This window comes from Sinocyclocheilus grahami, unplaced genomic scaffold (assembly GCF_001515645.1).
Source record: "Sinocyclocheilus grahami isolate Dianchi unplaced genomic scaffold, SAMN03320097.WGS_v1.1 scaffold31.1, whole genome shotgun sequence".
In the NCBI taxonomy this organism is placed as follows: domain Eukaryota; kingdom Metazoa; phylum Chordata; class Actinopteri; order Cypriniformes; family Cyprinidae; genus Sinocyclocheilus; species Sinocyclocheilus grahami.
The window spans coordinates 4,069,385-4,085,555 of record NW_015505210.1 but is presented as its reverse complement, the minus strand read 5'-3'; the positions used below and the strand labels follow the sequence as shown (position 1 = coordinate 4,085,555).

The 16,171-nt window shown below is 36.6% G+C and overlaps 2 protein-coding genes across 3 annotated transcripts; both read right to left on the bottom strand.

Moving 5' to 3' along the window:
- Window positions 1-5,096: 5,096 nt before the first annotated feature.
- LOC107576183 (probable polypeptide N-acetylgalactosaminyltransferase 8) lies at window positions 5,097-8,380 on the bottom strand (the record flags this gene model as incomplete). Its single annotated transcript, XM_016262423.1, is given in 10 exon segments — window positions 5,097-5,129; window positions 5,132-5,260; window positions 5,408-5,575; window positions 5,653-5,748; window positions 5,890-6,027; window positions 6,160-6,345; window positions 6,436-6,550; window positions 7,446-7,643; window positions 7,729-7,912; window positions 8,221-8,380. Coding segments are annotated over 10 exon segments (1,407 nt in total), but the record flags the coding sequence as incomplete, so codon positions are not given.
- Window positions 8,381-11,392: 3,012 nt separating this feature from the next.
- On the bottom strand, window positions 11,393-16,069 carry LOC107576517 (NADH dehydrogenase [ubiquinone] 1 alpha subcomplex subunit 9, mitochondrial-like). Of its 2 annotated transcripts, none has more exons than XM_016262688.1 (11): window positions 15,989-16,069; window positions 15,060-15,230; window positions 14,518-14,615; window positions 14,326-14,417; window positions 13,532-13,673; window positions 13,272-13,374; window positions 13,036-13,106; window positions 12,859-12,965; window positions 12,654-12,749; window positions 11,799-11,865; window positions 11,393-11,714 (listed from the first exon to the last, which is right to left on the bottom strand). In XM_016262688.1, the coding sequence occupies exons 1-11, from the start codon at window positions 16,041-16,043 to the stop codon at window positions 11,544-11,546; spliced, it is 1,173 nt and encodes a 390-aa protein (XP_016118174.1). In that variant the 5' UTR covers window positions 16,044-16,069; the 3' UTR covers window positions 11,393-11,543. The 2 variants fall into 2 exon arrangements, with proteins under 2 accessions (XP_016118174.1, XP_016118180.1); XM_016262694.1 differs by having other exon boundaries at window positions 12,859-12,935.
- Between the last annotated feature and the right edge of the window lie 102 nt (window positions 16,070-16,171).

Genomic DNA, 16,171 nt, shown 5'->3' with positions numbered 1-16,171 from the left:
GAAAGAAGGCGTAACTTTTATTCTCGCTGTAGTATTGTTGCTGCCGCCGCTGCCATGTCGTGAAGACGCTGTGTGCTTCATTGTGAAAGCAAACTACTTTGTTTGGTCTTCCAAAAGAGGACACGACTACAAATCAGTGGTTAAGTTGTATTTACAACACTGTCCCAGAACACTTCAACCCAAATATTCAGATGCGTGCAGCACATTTTATGGAGGACTGTTTCCTGATCCTGGGAGAGAAGACTACAATGCCGGCAGTTCTGACTCACAGACTGTAAGTACGTTTTTTTTATATATAAAAAAGTTGCCACTGATGATTCAAACGTGAGTTTTGAGCAGTGTAGAGTAGCGCTTGTTTGTCATTTCTCCAATCACAAATGCAGACATGGTTTTATGTTTACCTCACACGCTTCAGGTATTCGGCCAATCAGAGCACACCTTGCTTTTCAGACCAATGAGTTTTTTTTAAATCGACCTGTTTCAGAAAGGCAGGGCATAGAGAAGAAACAATAATGTACAGTATGTGGAAAATAATGTGTTTTTTAACCTTAAACCGCATAAACACATTTCATTACACCAAATACACAAAATAATGTTATTTTTACCAACGTCATATGACCCCTTTAACTTGGTGGTCGAGAGTATCCTTGTCAACCTGACAGAGAGAAATCCAACAAAAATAATTTGCAGATGTTGTTTACAGCTGTATAAAGTCTCCACCTAACAAACTTACTCCAATCGTGCGGACTCTCCCGGCGTTGTAGTTCCCTGTTTCTCCTTCTGTCAAGATGAACAGCTTCAACTCGGTCTGACAGATGCTCAACTTCATTCATTGTGTATCACCACTTCAAATCGATATAACGAATATAATCGACATAATGTTGTTTACAGCTGTATAAAGTCTCCACCTAACAAACTTACTCCAATCGTGCGGACTCTCCCGGCGTTGTAGTTCCCTGTTTCTCCTTCTGTCAAGATGAACAGCTTCAACTCGGTCTGACAGATGCTCAACTTCATTCATTGTGTATCACCACTTCAAATCGATATAACGAATATAATCGACATACTGGATGTCACAAAACCCCACAAACAAACACGTTGTTAAGAGACTGAAAATATGTGTTTGAAAGTTTGCGCCCTCTCACTGTTGTTTTTCATACTGCAATTCAGTTGTCCTGTTAATCAGAATGGCTGAAATTCACCATACACACTCCAGATACATATTTATTATTATAGGTTTCAATCGTATATACAGGTAATTAAACTCTTTTCAAAACTTCTGCTTTGATCCTGTTATCTTTTTTTATTGCACCACGTCCATAAAATCCTTTGCGTGCTAAATTCCACTGATAATGGAATCCATATAATAATGTGCTTTATTGATGCTGCAGCGTTTAGACTAGTGCTTTTTATTATTTATCTTATATTTGTAATTTGTTATGCTGCACACCAACACCAATGTCATTTTATTGTAATAGTTTTATCAGTGTCTGAACATTTTGAAATGTTATCAGTAGTTTAGCAACATGAAAATGATACTTCAAAAGAACGTGATTATGAAATCTGTCACATGACACAGACCTCACAGTAACAATATAACACTCAAACATTCATTTTAATGTGCAGTTATTTCAGTGTAGGTTCATTAACCCTGTCACCAGGTTAAACTGGCAGGTGATTTAAAAATAATTCACAAACAAGAACACAATCAAATGTATCCATATATTTCCATTCACATTCGTGTACACGTACAGTATTATATTTTGAAGTTTCTTCTACATCTACTTCCTTTACAATGTTTTCACTTCTGTAAAATTTCCTTTTAGACGTCTTTGATGACATGTTGTATTGTCCATTTTTGTCCTGTGCATGTTTGCAAAATAAGATAATAAGAGGAATCCTCTCCTTGGCCAATCTCAAGACATCGAGTTGTGTTTCTGTTTCTTATTGCATTTCCCTAAAAAATCATTTTCACTGATTATAGCAATACTAAAAATATAATTGTATATGACAAAACGGAATAACCACACATTTAGCGGTTCTAAGCAATGTGCTGTGAAATATTCCATAAAATATATAAATAAAATACACAGCAGGACCTTACCTGAGAAAAGTCCCAGTATATACTCAATCCTTTCTCCTTGGCATTTTTACAGTCGTGTAATGCCGGTGTCTTTCCACTGCCAGGATCCATTAGACAACGATTGGAGTTATACTTGTGAGATTTGATGCCTCCAATGTAGATCTCTCCATTACGGTTATAATAACAATGCTGTGAAAGACATTTCTGTGAAATGCTGTGAAAGGCTTTTTGGACGTGGTCACTCAAAGCAAAGGTTTACACTCACATACAGTACCTGAGGGTCATAGTGATGACATTCATACAGAATAGGTACACTTCCAGGAACTTCACCTTGATCAATGCAGTATCTTTCTTGAATGTCATTCTTCAGCTGTCATCAGAAATAAACAGCGGCAGTTTAGGGATAACAAGTTTAGATGGACCAAATATCTACTAAACTGTATTTATCTCTACTTTGGTGGGGAATTGTATCAGAAGTCTTTGAGCAACTAGGAGCATCTTTGTTGCTTACCGCACCATAACTAATAATGTCTTCCCAGCCGTCTAGGAGAGGATATACATTTTCCAGATACCATTTGAAGGGCTTACATTTGAGTTTCTCTCGTAACTGTTTTCTTTCAGTCACATCACCAAAATCAATTCCATGATTCTGGAGAAAAAACAGTTCATTTATCAACCAGGTCCAGGCTGATATGAGAATCAATGACAGTAATCGTTATACACAAGACTGCTAATATTCAGCTTCAGCTAAACTTAAAACAATGTTTGCTATTACTGTTACCTTTAGAGGGAGATTCCAGGCAATATTCACATTTGATTTATATTCATCCAGCCAGATTTCGGCCACTCTCAGGGCGTTTCGAATCATGGGCCTGCTGAGATCTAGTGAATAGGGCTTATGTGCTCTTTCAATGTGTGCGATCTTTGAACACGGCACCACTTCAATACTCCCACCACAGAGCCAGACCTGATTTATACATATCAAATGCTGATCAAAATCATCGTAGACTATATTACATACATTCTTTTGGCGCCACAATGTGTAGTAATGACTTACACGTATTGCAAGTTCAACATTTTCACCCCCGTAAATTGTCATTCCTTCATCCAAAACTCCAATTTCTCCCAGGAATTGACGATCAGCGACAAAAATACCCATGATTGAGGGACTCCTAACAATACAGAAAAATTAAACTACATATATGTTCTATTTCAATCAAATCATAAACGGCAAACTGTAGCTTATGATATAGCCTATATATCAAATAAAGTATTATGTGGCAGTTACAGTAGTTCGGTTCCCAGCATGATGACAAATTACTCATTATGGGTGAGTTCAACTGTTGAAGATCGAAATAAGCATTCATTTTTATAAATGTTGCATTGTTAATTCTACCAATTATTATTTTTAAAACACTGATTTATTTAGAAATGAAATAATCAACTGTCCTAATAAACGAGCCCGGTCTCATGAAAATGCGTATAAATAGTATGTCAATTAAAAACGAAAACTCGTGGTATTGATACGCAAAAATGGACTTTGGCGTGCATATAATACGCAGTTCTCGCGTGCATATGATACGAAATTTGTTGACGTACATATGATACGCAGTTTTCAAGTACATATGATACGCATCTACCCCACAACCCTAAACCTACCCATCGCGTAGCATATACACGCACCTGAGGGTCATAGTGATGACATTCATACAGAATAGGTACACTTCCAGGAACTTCACCTTGATCAATGCAGTATCTTTCTTGAATGTCATTCTTCAGCTGTCATCAGAAATAAACAGCGGCAGTTTAGGGATAACAAGTTTAGATGGACCAAATATCTACTAAACTGTATTTATCTCTACTTTGGTGGGGAATTGTATCAGAAGTCTTTGAGCAACTAGGAGCATCTTTGTTGCTTACCGCACCATAACTAATAATGTCTTCCCAGCCGTCTAGGAGAGGATATACATTTTCCAGATACCATTTGAAGGGCTTACATTTGAGTTTCTCTCGTAACTGTTTTCTTTCAGTCACATCACCAAAATCAATTCCATGATTCTGGAGAAAAAACAGTTCATTTATCAACCAGGTCCAGGCTGATATGAGAATCAATGACAGTAATCGTTATACACAAGACTGCTAATATTCAGCTTCAGCTAAACTTAAAACAATGTTTGCTATTACTGTTACCTTTAGAGGGAGATTCCAGGCAATATTCACATTTGATTTATATTCATCCAGCCAGATTTCGGCCACTCTCAGGGCGTTTCGAATCATGGGCCTGCTGAGATCTAGTGAATAGGGCTTATGTGCTCTTTCAATGTGTGCGATCTTTGAACACGGCACCACTTCAATACTCCCACCACAGAGCCAGACCTGATTTATACATATCAAATGCTGATCAAAATCATCGTAGACTATATTACATACATTCTTTTGGCGCCACAATGTGTAGTAATGACTTACACGTATTGCAAGTTCAACATTTTCACCCCCGTAAATTGTCATTCCTTCATCCAAAACTCCAATTTCTCCCAGGAATTGACGATCAGCGACAAAAATACCCATGATTGAGGGACTCCTAACAATACAGAAAAATTAAACTACATATATGTTCTATTTCAATCAAATCATAAACGGCAATCTGTAGCTTATGATATAGCCTATATATCAAATAAAGTATTATGTGGCAGTTACAGTAGTTCGGTTCCCAGCATGATGACAAATTACTCATTATGGGTGAGTTTAACTGTTGAAGATCGAAATAAGCATTCATTTTTATAAATGTTGCATTGTTAATTCTACCAATTATTATTTTTAAAACACTGATTTATTTAGAAATGAAATAATCAACTGTCCTAATAAACGAGCCCGGTCTCATGAAAATGCGTATAAATAGTATGTCAATTAAAAACGAAAACTCGTGGTATTGATACGCAAAAATGGACTTTGGCGTGCATATAATACGCAGTTCTCGCGTGCATATGATACGAAATTTCAGCTACTTCCTTTACTATATTTTCACTTCTGTGAACTTTCCTTTTAAAAGTCTTTGATAACATGTTGTATTGTCCATTTTTGTCCTGTGCATGTTTGCAAAATAAGATAATAAGAGGAATCCTCTCCTTGGCCAATCTCAAGACATCGAGTTGTGTTTCTGTTTCTTATTGCATTTCCCTAAAAAATCATTTTCACTGATTATAGCAATACTAAAAATATAATTGTATATGACAAAACGGAATAACCACACATTTAGCGGTTCTAAGCAATGTGCTGTGAAATATTCCATAAAATATATAAATAAAATACACAGCAGGACCTTACCTGAGAAAAGTCCCAGTATATACTCAATCCTTTCTCCTTGGCATTTTTACAGTCATGCAACGCTGGTGTATTTCCACTACCAGGATCCATTAGACAACGGTTAGAGTTATACGTGTGGGATTTGATGCCTCCAATGTAGACCTCTCCATTACGGTTGTAATAACAATGCTGTGAGAGACAGTCAAATGAAGAGTGCTTTTTGGACGTGGTTACTCAAAGTAAAGGTTTACACTCACATACAGTACCTGAGGGTCATAGTGATGACATTCATACAGAATAGGTACACTTCCAGGAACTTCACCTTGATCAATGCAGTATCTTTCTTGAATGTCATTCTTCAGCTGTCATCAGAAATAAACAGCGGCAGTTTAGGGATAACAAGTTTAGATGGACCAAATATCTACTAAACTGTATTTATCTCTACTTTGGTGGGGAATTGTATCAGAAGTCTTTGAGCAACTAGGAGCATCTTTGTTGCTTACCGCACCATAACTAATAATGTCTTCCCAGCCGTCTAGGAGAGGATATACATTTTCCAGATACCATTTGAAGGGCTTACATTTGAGTTTCTCTCGTAACTGTTTTCTTTCAGTCACATCACCAAAATCAATTCCATGATTCTGGAGAAAAAACAGTTCATTTATCAACCAGGTCCAGGCTGATATGAGAATCAATGACAGTAATCGTTATACACAAGACTGCTAATATTCAGCTTCAGCTAAACTTAAAACAATGTTTGCTATTACTGTTACCTTTAGAGGGAGATTCCAGGCAATATTCACATTTGATTTATATTCATCCAGCCAGATTTCGGCCACTCTCAGGGCGTTTCGAATCATGGGCCTGCTGAGATCTAGTGAATAGGGCTTATGTGCTCTTTCAATGTGTGCGATCTTTGAACACGGCACCACTTCAATACTCCCACCACAGAGCCAGACCTGATTTATACATATCAAATGCTGATCAAAATCATCGTAGACTATATTACATACATTCTTTTGGCGCCACAATGTGTAGTAATGACTTACACGTATTGCAAGTTCAACATTTTCACCCCCGTAAATTGTCATTCCTTCATCCAAAACTCCAATTTCTCCCAGGAATTGACGATCAGCGACAAAAATACCCATGATTGAGGGACTCCTAACAATACAGAAAAATTAAACTACATATATGTTCTATTTCAATCAAATCATAAACGGCAAACTGTAGCTTATGATATAGCCTATATATCAAATAAAGTATTATGTGGCAGTTACAGTAGTTCGGTTCCCAGCATGATGACAAATTACTCATTATGGGTGAGTTCAACTGTTGAAGATCGAAATAAGCATTCATTTTTATAAATGTTGCATTGTTAATTCTACCAATTATTATTTTTAAAACACTGATTTATTTAGAAATGAAATAATCAACTGTCCTAATAAACGAGCCCGGTCTCATGAAAATGCGTATAAATAGTATGTCAATTAAAAACGAAAACTCGTGGTATTGATACGCAAAAATGGACTTTGGCGTGCATATAATACGCAGTTCTCGCGTGCATATGATACGAAATTTGTTGACGTACATATGATACGCAGTTTTCAAGTACATATGATACGCATCTACCCCACAACCCTAAACCTACCCATCGCGTAGCATATACACGCCAAAGTCCATTTTTGCGTATCAATACCACGAGTTTTCGTTTTTATTTGGCGTACTATTTTACGCACTTTCATGAGATCGGGTTGAATAAACATGAAATTGTTCACTTAACTAAGTAGTTCAAAAACACAGATTCATTCAGGAACCAAATAAGCAAAGGTCTTTATAAATGATGCATCATTCAATCATGTTTCATTGTTCGTTCATTTATTAACGGCTTTGTGTTGGCCAGAGATGTGTTACGGTTGATTGTGTTTTGACTTTGTTCAGAATCATTTTTTTTTGCATTTTATTTTTTTTAAATGTATGTGTTACATTCCAGGGCCATTTAAAATTAACAATAGAGAGTGAAGGTGATTAAAAATTGTGAAAAATGTGCACCACTTACTTCCCCGGTTTGGATGGGTTGTAGTTTTTGTACCATTCTGGCCGGAAGGACTCATACATGCACCAGAGGTTCCAGTCAAATGCATGAGCAGCAGGAATATACTCAACAACCTCCAGTGTGTCAAAAAGCACTTTGTCGAACACCGGTGACAGCACTACTGTCCTGTCTGCTTTGATTCTTGAAAGTAGTGGCTCTGCCCTAGAACAATACGGCAGTCAAATGTATATTTAGGAAAGATATTAAGTCCCTCTTATTATCATACTCAGACTGTGGTAGTATTTACCATTCCTTATGAACTTCAATGTGTGCATCCAGAATGGCTACCACCTGACCTGTGGCCGCTTCCCAGCCTGAGATTCGTGCCTTTGCAAGACCCATCTGCCTTTTGTGTCTCACTTTCTTGATTAAGCCAGGCTTGTCTTTATTAAATAGATCAATATATTCATCTAGAGCCAATTGCAGATCCTCTGTCAAGAAATTAACGATATGTAATAGAATAAATAGTTATATTAAACAATTCATATTTCGAGTATAACAACTTATATTTAATAAAATAATTTTATGAATTAATTCATGCACACTGTAAATATTTTTATTAACGAGTACTTTTGTCTTATGAATCTTTCTATATTCCCATTATGTAATTTTTTTTCTTTATATATAAAGAAAAATATCAGATTGATGTTGGACACATGAAAAACTGTTTAGAAAAACAAACAGTTCAAAATCTGAAAGTCTAATATTTAAAAAAGAAAATATCTAGGGCTAAACTAACCATTTGAGCTATAGTCGTCTACCAGGATGATCTCCTTTAGCAGATGAGCAGGAGTTTTGTCAGTGATGCTATGGATTGCCCTTTTAATGACTGATGGAGCCTCATTCAAATAGATCAGAATCACACTAATTGTTGGCAGGTTCTTAGGGTAGTTATTCACAGTACATCTGCATATATATATATATACACACACACACACACACACACACATATACATACATACAGTATATCAAAGGAGGAATAAATGACATACAGTGGGTACGGAAATTTTTCACTCTTGGTTATATTGCAGCCATTTGCTAAAATCATTTAAGTTAATTTTTTTTCCTCATTAATGTACACACAGCACCCTATATTGACAGAAAAACACAGAATTGTTGACATTTTTGCAGATTTATTAAAAAAGAAAAACTGAAATATCACATGGTCCTAAGTATTCAGACCCTTTGCTGTGACACTCATATATTTAACTCGGGTGCTGTCCATTTCTTCTGATCATCCTTGAGATATATATATATATATACACACACACACACACATATACATACATACAGTATATCAAAGGAGGAATAAATGACATACTGTATATTAAGGCGAGACACTGCAGGTGAATAGGGTAAAAAAAATATATATAGTTATCGCCTTACCCAGCTGATTGATTACATTGATAATTGCAAACACTTTTTGCATTACTAAATGTTAGTTTTTCTAAAACGTTTTCTAAAATGTTAGGTTTAGATATGCAAACGAGTCATTATTTAATGAAATATGCGCTAATTTGCATACATTTCTAGTACAAAAATCTAAACACTGGATGATGTTAGTTTCAAAAAAAAGTGAAACTAGACAACACGTGAGGACCAGCAGAGGTCTGACTGGACACAGGATCCACTGCCTCTTGTTTAATAGCTGACTGTTTTGGCGGCCTTGGTCTCTCCGAGCTCAGCATCCAGGTAGCGGCAACGGCGATGGCGACGCAAGGTTTCAATGGCCTTCTGCTCAATGGAGGAAGGTGTAATGCCCAAATCCTCCAGTCCTGGGAGGTCAGGGTACTTCATGTCCGTTGTGTGGAACTATAAATGAGGGTTTCAACCTTATTTGTTACATTCTTGATGATATACTAAATGTATAATTTTGTAATGCTCTGAAACACATACCCGGTCCACTTTATCACAGGTCGTCCAGGGCTCGAAAGGGTTCATCTCAAAAAATCTTGCGATGAGGCTAAAACCAGAGAACACAAAGGGAATATATGTGGCTGCCAAAGTAGGTAAACTTCTGTAAATTGTCAGGTTAAAGGTGAAGGTTGTATGATTTTTATCAAACTACATTCTCTTAATCCATGGCATAAAGTCATGGCATTAAATGTTGCATTCACTGCAAAAAAATTAAATATCTTCCTCAGAATTTCTTGTTTTGTTTCCCAATACAAATATCTAAACATCCTTAAATCAAGATAAATTTACTTCAGACACAAACTAAACATATGAAGTCTTGTTTTCTGAAGAATTGAACAAAGTTAACCGAGTTTATGCTTAAAACAAGAACAAACATTTGTCAATGGGGTATAAAACCCTTTGAATTTAGTTGATTTTCCAACTTGGCAGGTATGTGTTCTAGTTTTAAGCATGAACTCACTTCATTTTTATACATTTCTAATAAAACAAGACTTCTTATTTTATGTAATTTCACTTCTTAAGTAAATGTTGTGTGATCAGAAGGTACAGTAATAGATATAATTCCATATTCTAGTGGTTGTATTCAAGCCATGCACTGTAAGTCGCTTTGGATAAAAGCGTCTGCTAAATGCATAAATTATTTAATTATTTATTATTATAAGCATAACATTTGTATTCACAAAAGGCATTCCCATGACTTTTCCTTGCCTGAAAAACCCAATTTTAAAAATGAATGCGTGTTTGTGAGTCAGTAAGGGTTCTGTTATGGTGAAAATCTTTATTTCTGATCTCTATTTCGGTCTAGTTTTCATTTTGCAGCTCCTTTGGCCTACAGGGCCATTCAGAGTCCATAGTGTACTGGAACGTTCATGCCTTTCTGCTTTAATGTCCCCTGTGGCAGCCTCCATTGCCCATGAGAACTGCATTTTTTCCCTCTCTGTCTATCAGAGGAGCGGAAGTGTTGCCTTTTCGTCCATTATGCATTCTGGCACCCAGTCAGTCATAAAGCGGGCACAACACCCCACTCCAATCGCTCCTCAAGCCCACACACCCATCTCACCCCGTCTCTCAATCACCTGCGACAATAACACGTCTTAATCTTCTCTCCACTGCATGGAGCTCACGTGGATTTATGGTAATTTAAGCGTAATACGCACGTTGAAGGGCTATTGAAAATCTTCCAAACTTATTAAAGTGCTCATCATTTTCCAGGGAACCTTAAAGATATTAGCCTTGTGCTGTGTTAGCAGAATCCATATTTCAAACAAACAAGAGATAATGAACTGTGAGCATCATAATCATGTACACGTCCCAACTGGCCTACAATGGGATTAAACGCACAACATGACAGAGAACAAATTCAATATTGTTCTTCTGGTTAATCTAATGAGCCGGTGGATATGTTCAGAATAGGGCGCTACCATAATATTTCTGATTTATATAGCATGCATAATGTGCACAACACGTTCTGGGATGCATAGAATGACCATGACCTCCTACATCAGCCAAAATGTGTACAACAGAGCACGATGCACAGAATAATGTATCCCATAATGCAAAGCTTGACTTTCCATTACAAGTGCGATAAATGAACCAGAAATAATTACAATTGTGATCCTAGCATCTCGCCAAGGAGAGCAAGGCTATTCTGTGTGACTTCAGAAGACTTGGAATATGGCCAAAAAAATGGTATGATAAAAAAAAAAATTTTTTAAATAAGAAACATTGAATGTAGCAACACAAAACAAAACTCTTGAATTAAATAATATATTGAATATCATGACCTTCACCTTAGAATGACATTAGCAAACAAAGTCATGTGATCAATACTAATTTCTACTGAATATGTAAATCTCCTATAACTTAGCATACAAGACCACAAGTAATATTAAAGGCACTGAATATTAAATATTGTGTCTACGTTGTTCACAAAACGTTTAACATTTTAAAAAAATCAGATCTGTCCCATCTGTAATTTTTTTCTATGTCGGGCAAATGTAAGAAAATGCATTGAACTCGGAAGAGGAAAAAAAACGTGCAAAAGCTATAGGTTGAATATCTTTATTTATGTACAGAAAAGTGAAACTAGACAACACGTGAGGACCAGCAGAGGTCTGACTGGACACAGGATCCACTGCCTCTTGTTTAATAGCTGACTGTTTTGGCGGCCTTGGTCTCTCCGAGCTCAGCATCCAGGTAGCGGCAACGGCGATGGCGACGCAAGGTTTCAATGGCCTTCTGCTCAATGGAGGAAGGTGTAATGCCCAAATCCTCCAGTCCTGGGAGGTCAGGGTACTTCATGTCCGTTGTGTGGAACTATAAATGAGGGTTTCAACCTTATTTGTTACATTCTTGATGATATACTAAATGTATAATTTTGTAATGCTCTGAAACACATACCCGGTCCACTTTATCACAGGTCGTCCAGGGCTCGAAAGGGTTCATCTCAAAAAATCTTGCGATGAGGCTAAAACCAGAGAACACAAAGGGAATATATGTGGCTGCCAAAGTAGGTAAACTTCTGTAAATTGTCAGGTTAAAGGTGAAGGTTGTATGATTTTTATCAAACTACATTCTCTTAATCCATGGCATAAAGTCATGGCATTAAATGTTGCATTCACTGCAAAAAAATTAAATATCTTCCTCAGAATTTCTTGTTTTGTTTCCCAATACAAATATCTAAACATCCTTAAATCAAGATAAATTTACTTCAGACACAAACTAAACATATGAAGTCTTGTTTTCTGAAGAATTGAACAAAGTTAACCGAGTTTATGCTTAAAACAAGAACAAACATTTGTCAATGGGGTATAAAACCCTTTGAATTTAGTTGATTTTCCAACTTGGCAGGTATGTGTTCTAGTTTTAAGCATGAACTCACTTCATTTTTATACATTTCTAATAAAACAAGACTTCTTATTTTATGTAATTTCGCTTCTTAAGTAAATGTTGTGTGATCAGAAGGTACAGTAAAAGATATAATTCCATATTCTAGTGGTTGTATTCAAGCCATTTTTATGGTAAATTAAATTAAGTAATGGAGATATGTTGTAAGTTGTACTTTCAAACTCTTAAGTGTTGCTAACACAAGACATTTACATTTAGAGGCCATATTAAAGTATATTATATAGTTCCAGTTTATTCCTTAAATTTTCTTTACTTGGGCTTAAAACCTCTTATAATTTACCTTCATAAAACCTGCATACTTCACCTTTAAGATAAGTAATGTAAATTGATTTTTTAGGAAATGCTTACTGATAGAGAGGGCGAGGTATGGGGTAAGCCAAATATGGCCTGTGGGACAGAGCATATATGTACTCCACCAAGTCATGCAGTAGATACCGGTTGGGCCTGTGGAGCAAGAGATTCATCTTGTTTCAGACACAAGAAACCATAGATTGAAAAGTGTGAATTTTCCAAAAATAGAAGACAGTGAAGGAGAAATTGGACCGGTTCTTACCCAACTAAAGCATATGTTTTCCCATTAGCATCGGGGTCTTTGATGGCATTAACGATGGCTTTGGCCACATCCACCACCTTTAAAAAGCTAAATATTGCATCTTTAATCTAAAATAATCAGAGACCATGACCATGAATATTTACATAAGATCTTGTGTTCAGACTGGTTGATACTCACATGAACAGGCTGTTTGAAGGTCTTCTTGCCAATTGCAATAAGAGGAACAGCTTTACCAAACCAACGCATGTCTAAACAACAACAATTACAGGAAATATCAATTTAACAAACGGGTGAACCGTCCCTTTAATACAGACCACATTCTACTTCTGTCATCACAAAACACATACAATAACAAAGCACATTTTTAATAGTTACAATCAGTAACTGATTTCAGGACATAATCAGACACCTACTAGCAAAGTGGTTCAAGAATCTATCCTCTCTTCCGAAGCACTCAGAGGGTTTCATAATGATGGCATCAGGGAACTCTTCCCACACCACTGCCTCACCTACAGCCTGCAAGAGTTAAACACATGACCAGTTATGACACAACAACTGTGCAATTATCCACTTTACCTTTGTAACTGCATTATTATTGACTCTACCTACATCATCGGCTATTGACACACTCATGGTTTTAATTAAGCATATTACCACATTATTAAACCCTTACCTTATTCCTTAGGTACTTGGAAGGGCTGCGGATATCTGCATTAAGGTGGGACATATGTATGAACTTTTTGATTCCGGCTTCACGAGCTGCCCTTGCGATCTGCTGGGGCATGGAGACGAAGACATCTTCAAACTTGTAGTTCCTTTAAAAGGGGAAAAAAGACAGCATGTTTTATGGAAATATAATCTATTTGAATACACCTACAAACCACCTTGTGGTATCCAAGTTAGAATTTTGTTTAGTTTAGGAAGAATTTTGTTCATTAGACAGGTTGAGGATCATTTGAGTTACAGTAAAGCTCTGATGTTTTGGCACAGCAATTTGAAACAAAATCAAAACTGAAATTACAAAATTACTTAAGCGTGATTATCAAATTGCAAAGGTTGCTGTTTAATTAAATAAATATATGTGCTGCATGTGTTCGAGTGAAGCATGGCAGTGTGTTCCTACACATGAACAGCTCATCAATAAAAGTTTAATGTTTGAAAATTAAGAAATTAAGACAGCCATAAAATGATAAAATAAAGTACAATTATTATAATAATAGATTTTATTAAATACTCGATTGTTTTTGTTTACAGTGAATTACTACAATAGTAATATTTCTTGTTTTGTTTTTAGTAATTTTTACATTTTATTTAGTAATATTTATATTATTATCATCATTATTATTACTATATAGCCACATTGATATATATTCACAAAACTCTGGCCAAATCATTCAGCCCTACAAACAAGCACAGTAAACATGGAATTCTTTTAATTTTATTTTTAAAATCCCTACTTTCTAGTACCTGGTCTCCCACTCTCTTCCCACAAGGTTGATCACCACGTTGGAGTGAGAAATTGCTCTTTTGATCGACTCCTTATCCCTTGCATCCCATTCCTGTAAAAGCATCCTAACGCATTTTATTAGTTTAGGCCACTTTCATTAGAGAGGAAACTCTTCCTCTGGATATAACACAAATGGTGGTGAGTGCATTTACCATAAAGATGATCTGGCTCAGATCACCCATAGGTCTGAGGTACATGAGATCGTACTGGTCACATCGGTGAGGAATCACGATCTGGGAGCCCATACGTCCTAAAACAAGTCAAGTCAAGTCATCTTTATTTATATAGCGCTTTTAACAATACAGATTGTGTCAAAGCAACTGAACAGCATTAATTAGGAAAATAGTGTGTCAATAATGCAAAATGACAATAGTAAACACTCATTTTTCAGTTAAAGACAGTTCATCATTGAATTCAGTGATGTCAACATCCAGCTCAGTTTAAATAATATCTTTGCAATCATGTCAACGATATCGCTGGAAATGAAGTGTCCCCAACTAAGCAAGCCAGAGGCGACAGCGGCAAGGAACCAAAACTCCATCGGTGACAGAATGGAGAAAAAACCTTGAGAGAAACCAGGCTCAGTCGGGGGGCCAAACCCGTACAACTTTTCAAACCAATGAAACAGCAATGGATGGCTTGTAAGTGAATGAGGCTCATTTTGGTTTTTACATTGAATAATATCATGACTCACCGAGTCGGCTGACAACATATCTCCCCAGGAAGCCAGTGGCTCCGAACACTGTCGCAGCTACTCCACTGGAGGATGAGCGGCCTCCTTTTCCTCTGGGCACCACGGCATGATGGATCTTTCTGTGCTGAACGGTCACAGGACCAGCCGCCAGCAACACTGGAGAGCAGGTGCCTGACGACAGAAGAAATAAAAACAAAATATGTCTATTAAAATAATTCAAGTACACTGACAAAACTGTATCTTAACCCTCTAAAGCCTGCTGTATAATATTTGACACATGAATTTCTAAGGCCTCTAAATGATCAACAGTCGAAACTTAGCTGGAAAATCTGTTCTACATGCCTTCTACAACAATGACTTCAATATGATATGAAAAGTTTTTTTTTTTTAGATTTTCTTTTACAAAAAGTATTTAATAAAAAAAAAAATCTGGCTCATTATTCAGGCTTTACAGGGTTAATAGGGCAGTGCGAGTTTCAGAATAACAATACTTAGCATAACCTTATTACATGATAAAGGTTGCAGAACGTATAAATGAATTAGAAAATAATAAAAGAAGCGTTCTGGGTGCGCTTGTGATGTCTATAAATTCTCTCTAGGTATGTTTTGAGACAGTCTCCCGATTATGCTACACCGCACAGAGCACACAATTACTGCATTAGGTTGAAAATAAATAAAAAAGTAAAATCTTACAGTAAAAACGCCCGTGTTTATAGTTTTAAATGACATAGTAGCGTATTTCTGACAATAGTAATATATTGCAACTGTACTAGCGCACAAATGAGGCCTGATGTCTTCAGCCGGGGTCACAAAACACAAGACAACGACTTTCTTTAAACATCATCTAATCGCTATATTATTCGTTCTGTTAACAGCCTCAACCATAACAGTGTTTATATACAGTCCCACTGTGTGCATGGTGAACTCACCTGAGAGCTTGGGAAGGACACCCGCAGGACGGCCAATCAGAGTGACAGCCGGCATGCCTCTGGCCGTCAGCACGGAGAACGGAAGCTGGGGAGGGTCAAACTCAAACCGAAAAACGCCAACGCTGAATTTTATGGACGCTACGGTAAGAACTTATAGAAAGATATTTTTTTTCTTGTATAATT

Excerpts from the sequence above, each read along its gene's own strand:
- LOC107576517 (XM_016262688.1), bottom strand. The coding sequence starts at position 16,043 with ATGCCGGCTGTCACTCTGATTGGCCGTCCTGCGGGTGTCCTTCCCAAG. Across the intron at positions 15,231-15,988 it reads TGTCCTTCCCAAGCTCTCAG|GCACCTGCTCTCCAGTGTTG; the intron begins GTGAGTTCACCA and ends TTCTGTCGTCAG. Across the intron at positions 12,750-12,858 it reads AAAACATATGCTTTAGTTGG|GCCCAACCGGTATCTACTGC; the intron begins GTAAGAACCGGT and ends CTTGCTCCACAG.